At 40.2% G+C, this 12,056-nt stretch overlaps 1 protein-coding gene across 1 annotated transcript in view; it reads left to right on the forward strand.

The window, feature by feature from the left end:
* Positions 1 to 12,056, forward strand: part of scara5 (scavenger receptor class A, member 5 (putative)) — a 50,703-nt gene that overhangs the window by 16,065 nt on the left and 22,582 nt on the right. The window contains exon 4 of the mRNA XM_058391833.1: positions 11,835 to 12,020. Within this exon, the coding sequence (XP_058247816.1) occupies positions 11,835 to 12,020 (186 nt within the window). The remainder of the gene's footprint in view (positions 1 to 11,834; positions 12,021 to 12,056) is intronic.

Here is a 12,056-nt window from a genome sequence, read left to right on the forward strand (position 1 = left end):
CATCCCAACTGCAAATTGGTCTTGACCTTTGTGGCGTTTCTCGCTGACGTGATGAACGGATATGAATTTAACCACCCAAGTAGCCATTAAGAACTTGCACCAACTTGAGGCCAGAATTTGATTTGAAGTGATGCTCAATACGTTGAACCTCAACTCACAAGAGCGGAACCTATTCTACACGACTTCGCACGTTAAAAAAATCCCCTTCATCTACATTTCTTTCCAGTTGAATAGCTAGCCTGAATGGAGAAGTCAGATTCCCAAGTCTGACATCTTCCTCTACCAGGGCAAGGATTATGTCTCACACTCGGCAGGAGGGGACCATCGGAGACCGCCGGTTGTAATTGAAAAAAGTGGGCCAATTTATTAAGTCTGTGAATGCTTTCTCTGTTTTAAATTCAACATAACAGACTATCTAAAGCCTCCCGGGATGTGGTGTGTTTGTGTCCCAGCCACAATAGGGAATTCCAGCTATGAAATAATATTACTCCATTACTATCCAAACACAGCATGAAGAAAAATTAGAGCAGTTGCTACATATGAGCAACATTCTTTCTAAAGGATTATTGTAGCAAATCTGTCAGCACACTAGTGCTTAGCGATAGTTTGAGCTTCATGCTGCCCACTAAGGAAATATCACTGACATAAAAACAGATTTTTATTGTCTAGACAACAACCTGCAGATGTCAACACCATCACCATACCCTCAACTGTGTGTGGACGTGGTTTCCCAGGCTCCTTGGAATGTGCTCGAGATGATCTGAAGTGCTATTGAACTGTTACAGACACTTTGGAGGAATATTCGAGTGACATGATTTAGCATAATATCTGTTGAGGGAAATGGAGTAACTGTGCATCTGCATATAACACAGTAGAGAGCAAGGGGAGTGAATAGTTATTCTTCCAAGTTGAGGTATTTCTGTATTCCCAAATGCTTGAGCAGGTGTCTTTCCATATCCAACATGGAGCCTCTCACCCTTAACCAGATTGAGGCCCTTTCACTGAGTATGGAGTCTCAAAAGCCAATTAAAGACCAGCGTGTGGTCTGCCTTGAAGCCAGACATTGTCTGTTGCGACTCTGCAGCACAATCCCACATCCTGTCCACCTTAAACACTAGTCTGACTTCGTCTGAGTGTATAATTAAGCTGTTGAACCCAAAACACTGGTGGTTTTGTTGTTGTTGTTTAAACGGTTGGTAAAGTTTTATCAGGAAACAGGAAGGAGATTTTTGTTCCGAATAGACGGCCATGAAAGTTTGATTTGCAGTTAGGATTTATTTAAACAATAGACATTTTCACAAAACAGGAATCTAGATGTAAATTTAGGTCCTTAAAGAGCAGGCCAGAGGTGACAGTGGTGAGGGAAAAACTCCTGAGATGGTAGTAGAGGAGGGAAAATAACTGGAGAGGACCTAGACTCTGATAGAAAGCTCTGATAGAATGGGATCATAAATTATTACTGTACACAGCTCTAGCAGAGTGAAGATGAACAGTACTGAGTGTACTGAAAGGATGAAGGGTCTACAAATGGCAAGGCTTGTGTACAAATAAACAGTATGTGTAAGAGATTATCCACTGAGGCAAGAGTGAGACTTCAGCATAAAGGGCCTTATTTCAATGTATTGTTTATATGGGAAAAGTTCCTGGTATTCATAGTTGGGTTATGCAACGGCTTAAGCTCATGATTGGAGCTTCACTGTGAGATGGATGTAAGAGTTTTGTAAGAGTAGAAGATGCAGCAGAAGAAGAAGCATGAGAGACAACATTTTTCAATAATAGAAATTTTCCAATATTCTAATACATAAGCTTCTTCTTATTTTTCTTCTACTGAAAAACACCAACTCAAATGTTACTACATGAGAAAAACCTTACAATCTCTATACCACCATTTCTAAATATGAAAAAAAAAGGGATAATATAAAAGGTGTTTTTTCAATAATGTCAAATGTATGAACATAAAAGCAACATACAATCTAAAATCTAAAATGTCACTAATATGACGATATATGTACAAGAAAATCTTTTACACTTCCCAAAATATAAACTTAATCATCAGCCTGTTAGAGAAGAACAATGCACTTAAGTTCAAGTTTGGTTGCCAGTTCTTGCTGTATGCATGCAACTGAACTCTAGATATGACAAGAGCAGACAAAGTTCTTATGCAAGCACCTCTTTCTTGCTGTGACTCTTTTCCAGACTTTGTCTCATTACTCCTTAACTGTATCACATGGCAGTGTGACATTTGGCCAGATGGTAGACCCTTTGTTTGGGATCAGTGCAGTTTGGAGTTGCTAGGCCAACCCTGCATCATCTACATCCTGCTGCCAGGAACAAAAAAATCAACCGAGCACCCTCCTGAGAAAGGGAGGAACTAAAGCCAGGACCTGAAACTAATTCAGTATAGCAGTCTCACAACCTCTTTTTTCTTTTTTCTTTTTTTTGGACAACCTCAAATTATACCAATATTGGCCAAAACATGCCGTACCTTGTGGTCAATATTTTGACATGCTCATCTAACACATGATGATGGAGCCAGTGAAAGCTGCTCCACGAATACAGAGTCCAGATGACATCAGCTTTTAGTTGGGTTTATTATTCCAGCTGTCCGGTTGATGGGAGATCGGCTCTGGGTTTCTTGAGCAGCACTGAAATAAAGCTCAGTGTTGAACGTTTGTGATGTTGACTTGTCAAAGGAGAACCATCAAAAAGGAACAGGAGACCGTCAAGTATGATGCGTTACTTTCATACCACAGCGCTGGTGAAATTCTCAATTCTGATTGGTCAGAAAAAAGAAACAGTAATTCTCAATTCTGATTGGTTCGATTGGTCAGGTGGCGATTTAAAGGCGTCAGGAACAGCAGGTCTGATAACAGTGTAGCTCCAAATCGCATGTTTATATTAATGTGCTTATTCTTATTCTAAATATTCTTATAGTTTCTATAGTAACATCTCTAGGTCAACACGTAATTGTTACCATCGTGACGTTTTTCCTCAGAGGCTGTGTTGATGGAAGGAGTCTCTATTGTCAGCTGTAACACAGGACAGAGTTTTCTCTGCAGTTTCTCTTAATATTATTGATTATTTTCCTCCACCAAAAGCGTAGTGTTTTCATTCTTACATATTTGTTCTAAGGAGTCTTCCTTAGTCTTATACAAGAACCCTTTACCTGTGGACAGCTTACTCTAAGCATTTTTATGTAGAGATTACAGGATCAGGTCAGCATGTTTATAACACCTGTTTAAAGCGGTCAGTAATGTAAACACATCCATGTGTTCAGACCTCACATAAACCATATGCCTCAATGAGTAACTCTGGAAGTTCCTCTTAGCTAAGGCTTGTTTAACGGTGAGAGAAAGTAGCCCCTGTGTGTGTGTGTGTGTGTGTGTGGGTGGGTGGGTGTGTGTTTGTGTGTTGATTGATGGCGTTTCTGTTTATAGCTGTTGTTTAATGGGACCATAACCCAGATGAAACGAGTGCAGCTGTGCAGACTTCCAGATAGCTGTTGTGTTACACTCTACACCTGCTCTGTCAATGGTGTCGAAAGCAGTTCCAGTGTATTTTTCATCTTCTAACAAATCATTCATGACCAATGACTTGATAGTTAGCTGAGAATCATGAAGGAAGCATGTGCTATAAAAAATAAACCGCCCCCACATCCAGTAGCTGGACTACTGTCTTTGGCCTCACTGTTGACTAGAAAAAAGAAAATTACACAAAGAAACGTATTATAATTGACCATTTTTTATTATGATTATTGACCATTTCATCCACCATGAGGAAAATATAAAATCTCAGCAACAAGTTACTAATATTGTTTCCTGATTCTGGACTTAATAATTATTGTGCATTGAAATGACATTCTTGTGCAAATTTTAGATTAGGAAGCTATATTAAGGAATGATTATAAATACAATCATGCTAATAATATATGATCAAGAAAACAAGGAAGTTGTAAACCAGGTAAATTTGAGCTGACTTACAGGACTCACAGATAATCGACTGGATTCAGAGTTCTGCTGCGCATGACAGGAGATGAATTAATTTCCCTCTCTGACTCTCGCTGGCTGTTTCTCATTGCCACACATGGCTGGATAACCAAATATTCTTGCAGATACAACAATTTTGGACGATTCACAGACACACAGACTGAGAAAAACATGATGCTGAAGAACTTGCGTTTACGTTCATGTGCAGTATCAAACAGCGAAGAGTCAACACGAACGTTAGTCAAGTGTGAACGAGTGAAATCATTGCTCTGTAAGATTTTAGGGGGATTCGATGATGTCATACACAGCTGCCCTCTAGAGCTCAAGAAAATACGGCAAACATTCATGTAAACATCAGAGAAAAAGTCCGAGGCGTATCCCGGGTTGAGATTGAGCAGCAGTCACTTTGGCTAATGGTCACAGGAGGAGCTGGCTGCAGGACTGAGTAACAGAAACAGACGACAGGAAAGACAGATCGAAGATGACGAATGGAGAATGACGTGTGTAATGACTTCCTCAGGTGTCACACCGTCGGTAAATCTGCTTCTCTGCAGGTCTTCTAACGAAACCCAGATGACCAGCGGATTAGGCACGAGGGGAATTAGTGAACGGCTTTGTATGTTTTATTTCTCTTTTAACGATGAGGTATAGAAGAACGCTGGATAAGCGAGAGCCGGGTCTGGAAGTGTTCATGGAGCAAGTGTGTTATGTGCAGACACATACACACACACACACACAGATGTGCAGTGTGAGGTTTCTAATCTCACCCTAATGACTGACAGTCGATACTAGCAGTCCGTCATATGCTAGTCTAAATAATCATCATTGCAGAGAGAAAAGGAGATCGAAGTCACATTGACTGCAGACGTTTTATTCTTGACTGACATGCTGAATTTTGCTCTTAAATGTGATGGAGGTAGCGCTACATTCACACTAGAAAGTGACTTCAGCTGAATACCGTTGTTTACTGCGTTAAAGTTAGCATGTGTTTTTCATAACTTTCTGGAGCATAAACATCGTCGCATGTGTGAGACTCTTTGAGAATCCGATAAACAGCGACTGTTTTGCTCTGTTGTTCAGTGCAGGTCGCTGCCAACAATCTTTAATGCGGGATCATATAACAGCCTGTTAAATATTATTCAGGATATCAGTCGTGGTTTAAAGAAGCTCATGAGTTCTCACAGGATTCCAAAACGTTCCCGAGGCTCAAGTGGTTCAAGTAGAAGATGACACTCTGTAGCCGTTCGGAGACGGATGAGCCGAGCACGGGGCTTGACAGCTGAGGCACGCAGGACAAATTAGATTTCTGAGATTGGCTGATTAGCCTCCAGAGACTAAACGATATGCGTTTCAGCTGTGAAGACGGTGCAGCTGCTCGCATGTAAACACTGGACACCTCCCGCTGGAACCTCAAGCTGTTCCCACTGTTGGATTCATTCACTTGGTTTTCCATTCATAAAAAAATAAATAAATAGGCAGTGATGCAACTCCAGAGCAGCAAGGGACCTCTTTAACGGTTAAAAAAAAAAAAAAAAAAGGCAGTACTGACTTATTTTATGAACGCAATCCAAGTACTCACGTTGTATTTCATGACTTTGTTTTTAGTTTAATAAAATCTTTCAGTGCTTGGACCCCTAAAGAAAAAAAAATGATATAAAATGTGCCTTACAGACCTCTAGAGATATCTCAGTGTGAGGCTTGTGTCTCTAGAAAAACACTTGTTTTTAATATTAACAGCAGTGATGTTTTTGTGTCAGCTGTTGGTGACATTTTCCATGAGAAAGAAAGAAAGAAAGAAAGAAAGAAAGAAAGAAAGAAAGAAATTAAATCTGAGTAACTGACATTTCAGACGAAATACAGATAAATGTTTTGTGTATTTTCGCCTCGCTTCATAGCACATCGTCTAGCTGGCTAGCTAACTCACATTGATTTGTACATTTCCTGTTAAAGCTTGATTTGCCAACAAAGAAGTTTCTTTTTATGCATGTATGTTTACATTTTACCAAATACAAAATCTACGAATGCATTCAGACTAAAGAAAGGATTGTGTCAAACACTTTCATTTAGCTGATTTAACTGTTGTTTACGTCACATGCGTGTTTTTCCCAGGATTGTGATGAAGTACGTAGTAAATACTTTTCAGGGCTAGGACATGGTATGTAAATTGAGACACGACTCAGGTTTCCTCATTTCTCTACTCCCATGCCCATGTTCACAAATCCTAGTGTTTGATGTTTTAAACATCTGTCCTTTTATTATTATTGGATGTAATTATGTCCGCACTGTAACTGGCTGTCTATTCCTTCATCCTGATCAAGACTGTAACTAGGATATTTTGGGAGAAAAAAAACAATATAAAGTCACTCTGTTGCTGCATCCTGTTGCCTCTGGCGCTCTGACGATGCAGAAATGCCAACCACATGAGGTCTGAGACAGTCAGGGATAAAGATACTGTAAGACTCCAGTTTCTATCGCTACAAATGAGCTCACACATTAATCACTCTCACTGCTGTGTGTGTGTGTGTGTGTGTCTGGAGCAGGACAGTAACATGTGGAATGAATGCTGTAAATGATAACAAGACTGTCTTCATTTAGTTGTTAATGCCACAGTCCGGCTCCCTGTGAGCCTTGAGACTTAAAACCAGTAAAAAAGAAAAGATTGATAATCTGTTAAGTGGATTTGAATAATTAATGTCATGTGGACATGTGAAAGTATGATGCTGAGGACAAAGGACGATAGAGAGAGAGAGAGAGAGAGAGAGTACAACACAGGAAATAATTATCATGCCTTTAATTAAGCGAATAAGGAATGTCAGAGTGGAGGAAACAACAGTGGCCCTGTAAGAGCAGAGTTCAAGAATCTAAAGAATGAGAGTGGGATGAAGAGAAAGAGTGACTGTTACAGAGTAAAGTGTACAGTGGCTGAGAAGGACAAAACAATTCCAAAAAACACAAGAACAATTCAGACACACCCGGAAAAGGTAGGTATAGTTTGAGAATGGAATTCTTACCACTGATTGGACGAGACATCTGTCACTCAAGATATGCATGAAGTAGGAAATTGTGTATCTAACTTTATTTCTTGTACATGGGTGGAGTTCTGCCTTCACTTTAAACCGTTTATTTTAAGAAAATAACAAAAAAATATATATTTATACTGATATAAAGAAATAACAAGGGGAAAAAGGAATTTATTCAACGCTACTTTGACGATTAAAGCGTTCATATGGTGTGATTTTGGATAAACTGGTAGCTTAAAGACTATTTAGCGATCTCTGAAAACACACCAGGAATGTTTCAAAAGACCAAACTATTCCAGATTAAAGGAGCACTATAAGAGCAGAGCTGTGTTCATACACGCACCAATCCACTTTCTACTGCTGCAGCTACTGCTGGACTTCCTGTATATCCTGAGTGACAGATGTCTCGTCCAATCAGCAGTAAAGATTCCATTCACAAACTATACTTACTTTTTCCAGTTTGTCCGAATTGTCCTCGGATTCATTATTTTGTTTTGCACTTCTCGGTCACCATAAAAGCAGGGTCTCAAATCACATGTTGCAGCTTAATACTTAAAAGTATTACACTGTATGTAAAAGTAGATGTGTGTGTGTTCCAGGTGGAGTCTATGTAACTATAAGTGGATAAAAGTATGACGTCATCTAGATATAATGTTACTGGAAAATAAACTTTCTAGAAGCTCCTCCCCTAATGTTGCTTTGGTATCTGATTGGACAGCTCAGCAGAGGCAATGTGAGGAGGGTTGATGAGCAGGATGTTAGTTATGTGTTATTTGTAATCATTAAAGATCTGATGAACCTGATGATGATGATGATGATGATGATGATGATGATTGGTGCTTGGGATGTTTATCAGCCTTCGAGTCATTCGCTAGCAGTTGTTTTGTTTTGTTTTTTGAGCTTAATGTTTTGTTTAATCAGAGCTGAATAAAGCTTTCACCGATTTCCTCTGATTGTATCTGCGAGTACACTTTATATTTCCCTCATCAAGCTATGGGTTGCGTTTGATTTCCTGTCAAGTTCCCAAAGTGCTAATATGCACATACGAGATGATGATGATGATGATGATGATGAGTTACATGATAGATTGCATTATATTCATTCATACTTCTCAGTGTAAATGCACGACACCTAGAATAATGCATGAGTGGGTGAAATGTGATGTGTGTGTGTGTGTGTGATGGTGAGAAGAGAAGGGTTCGTGTTACAGAGAACTGGCTCGGCCCCTGTGAGGAAGGAGAGCTGTTTGAGAACAAATGACTCACAGCAGGCTCATGTTTTCGCCTCACACATGGAGCATGTGTGCTGCATTAGTACTTATCCTCACTCTCTCTCTCTCTCTCTCTCTCGCTCGCTCTTTCTCTCTCCCTCTGCTGTAAAGAGCTGCTATGTGCTGTCTCTCGCTCTCTCTGGGCTGACGGTTTCACAGTTTGGAGATACATAACACACACACACTGCTGTTTTAAAACTGCACCTCTTGCATGGTATCAATGAAAAAGCAAACTAGATCTAGAATGAGTCAAAATCTATTCATTTATTTTATACGTATAAAAAATATAATAACTTTTTATTCCAAATAGCAACCTCTTCCTTTTTATTTTCCTTACAGTTTAAGCACAATTGATGCTATAGCCTCAAGCTCAGATAGCCCTTATATCTTAGTATCTGTGATTGGTCAGAAAGTGTTGATTCATTTTCAGGGCAGTTCATTTTAGTTTGTGTTTTCTTTTGTTTTGTATAAGTATATTATTACACCGGAGATTGTGATTATAAACTAACTTCCCTTCTATAAACAGTCTTCTAAATAGTCAAACTTCATTCTAGATTTTAATATAAATTCTATCTTGCTGAAGTTTCCAAGTGTTCACTGATGGAGATTAGTGCAAATTAAATAAATAAATAAATCAGTAATTCAGTTCATGTTGATTAATTCCCTGTAATTGCATGAGTAAAAAGTATTCCTTAAATATTGCATACATACCTAGCTAAATTTATGTTTATAAAAGTGAGACATTTGGAGCTGGCTTTTGTCACTAGATTGTAAAATCTAATTCTCTCCAAAGTCTCAGAAATAAAAAAATAAAACAAAACAAAACCAGATAATTAAAGCACATCATTTGCAATTAATTAACAGAAATCTGCAGTGAGTTTGGGAATATGCAGCTGTAGTGTGTGTGTGTGTGTGTGTGTGTGTGGTGTGATGTGAGAACACTCAGCATCCCTCATCATGTCTAGTTTTCCGGCGCATCTCCTGAGGGGCAGTATGATTGGATGCTGAGAGACGAGAGAAGCTCTGCCATCACTGCATTGGTTCCTAAACGGAGCTCCAGAGTTCCTCACAAGAACATTCTTCCCGCTTTAATTTACTCCTGTGAGATCGCGTCCATCTGTTACACGGCTTTTGTGGTTTTGGCTTCAGTGTTTGCCAGATTTTCACGCTCTGGCCAAAGTCAAACTGCATATCCTCCAAATTCTGATTAATAACACTATGTTTCATAAGCTGAGATGTTCACGATGTTCTCCTCACGAAAAAGCTCCGAACTTTCCCACAGTTCTGCCCCTTGTCTCGTTGATGAACTCTGCTTTGGAAGCTCGTGAGATGCAGTTTACTAAAAACTTTATCGTGAGAGAAAGTTTACTACACATCAGCAATCACCGTCATGATCATTACACTCTCAGTCCCTGCTAATGAGGGGTTACAGATGTGTAGAGTACAGTACAGCAGCCAAAGTGGTGTGTGTATGTATGTGTGTGTGTGTGTGTACAGTGTTTGTGTGTACTCAGTGTGTGTGTCTACAGGTGTACAGTGTGTATGGTGTACGTAGTGAGTGTGTATGTACTCAATATGTGTGTACAGTGTGAATGGTGTACGTAGTGAGTGTGTATACAGTGTGTGTTTATGATGTGTGTGTACAGAATTTGTGTGTATTCATTGTGTGTACAGTGTGCATGATGCACAGTGTGTGTGTGTTTCTGTGTGTACAGTGTGTATAGCATACATTGTGTGTGTGTCTGTGTGTGTGTGTGTGTGTGTGTGTGCGTGTGTGTGTTTGTGTGTCTGGTGTACAGTGTGTGTGTGTGTGGTGCACGTGTATAGTGTGCATGGCGTACAATGTGTGTGTGTGTGTGTGCGTGTGTGTGTTTGTGTGTCTGGTGTACAGTGTGTGTGTGTGTGTGTGTGTGTGTGGTGCACGTGTATAGTGTGCATGGCGTACAATGTGTGTGTGTGTGTGTGTGTGTGTGTGTGTGTGCGTGTGTGTGTTTGTGTGTCTGGTGTACAGTGTGTGTGTGGTGCACGTGTATAGTGTGCATGGCGTACAATGTGTGTGTGTGTGTGTGTGTGTGTGTGTGTGTGCGTGTGTGTGTTTGTGTGTCTGGTGTACAGTGTGTGTGTGTGTGTGGTGCACGTGTATAGTGTGCATGGCGTACAATGTGTGTGTGTGTGTGTGCGTGTGTGTGTTTGTGTGTCTGGTGTACAGTGTGTGTGTGTGTGTGTGTGTGTGTGGTGCACGTGTATAGTGTGCATGGCGTACAATGTGTGTGTGTGTGTGTGTGTGTGTGTGCGTGTGTGTGTTTGTGTGTCTGGTGTACAGTGTGTGTGTGTGTGTGTGGTGCACGTGTATAGTGTGCATGGCGTACAATGTGTGTGTGTGTGTGTGTCTGGTGTACAGTGTGTGTATAGTGTTTGTGTGTACTTATTGTGTGTGTACAGTGAGTATGGTGTATATATACAGTGTGTGTGTTTCTGTGTGTACAGTGTGTATGGTGTAGAGGGTGAGTGTGTATGGTGTATATATACAGTGTGTGTGTGTTTCTGTGTGTACAGTGTGTATGGCGTACATTGTGTGTGTACATGGTGAGTGTGTATAGTGTGTGTGTACAGTGACAGTTTGTACTGTGTGTGGGTATGAACAGTGTGAAAGGTGTGTGTGTGTGGGGGGGTGTATGTGTGTGCAGTGTTTGTGGTAAAATGTACTGCAGCTCTGTAAGAGTTAAATGACAGCCGTGTCTCAGAAGCCAGAGTCAGTATTACATCACCACAACTCAGAGAGTATTAACTTACAAAACCTGTCTCATTCCAACAGCCATCTGTTACCCAGCTACCCCAAACTAACAACCCTGAGAGCGTTTTCCCCCTCTCAGGGCTTGTGGTATAGATCCTGAGTTCTGAGAATTCCTCCTGGAGAACATCAGGATCTCACGACAACAACGAGTTTAAATGTCTTTCATTTAGAGGCTGATTGATGCTCATTAAAAAACCATGTTTAATCATGTTGTGCACTGAATCCTCCATCTTGTATGTGATGCTATTGAAAAGATCATTTTTATGCCATTTTCAGTATAAAAGCAAACATTTATTTTGAGAAACTATTCTATAATAAGCTTCTCATTAGGTATAACAACAAGACGAAAAAAAGTTGATAAACAATACCTATAGGTGTATATTAATCAATCAATCAATCAATTACTTGATTAAATAACTCGCTTTATTGGACAAAGTCTATGCCTGGTTCCTATATATTGTTCTGTTTGAGTAATGAGGTTTATTGAGGTTACTATAATCTTTGGATTTGTTCATCTCAGTGCAATCTTGGCATACTTCACTAAACAATGCCCAAGCCAGATCAAACAGAGCCTCAAAGCCAAAGATCAGTTACTACATACTGTACCTTTTAGATCGAATTAGTTTGTTTTGAAACTAAATGTGTTTTTATTATTCTAACTGGCCTGCTCATTTTCAAGCATGATCTAACTGACAAACACAGCCCATTAATGACCACTGAGCCTGGTGTGTGTGTGTGTGTGTGTGTGTTCCGAACCTGATCAGTTTCCAGGTCCCAGGCGTCATCAGAGAAGCAGGAGGCTCTGCTGGAGAACGTGACACGTTTGGGAGATCGCTCTGTAGCTCTGCAGGAGTCTCTCGGCCAGCTGCCCTCCCAAAGTGACCTCCTGGAGAACATCTGGAAGTTGGAACGCCTCTTCCATAACCACAGCGAAGAGCTGAGGCAGCTAGGTACAACCCGAAAAAAGCACAAATGTTGTCACAATC

The sequence above is a fragment of the Hemibagrus wyckioides genome, linkage group LG06, assembly GCF_019097595.1.
Source record: "Hemibagrus wyckioides isolate EC202008001 linkage group LG06, SWU_Hwy_1.0, whole genome shotgun sequence".
Classification (NCBI taxonomy): domain Eukaryota; kingdom Metazoa; phylum Chordata; class Actinopteri; order Siluriformes; family Bagridae; genus Hemibagrus; species Hemibagrus wyckioides.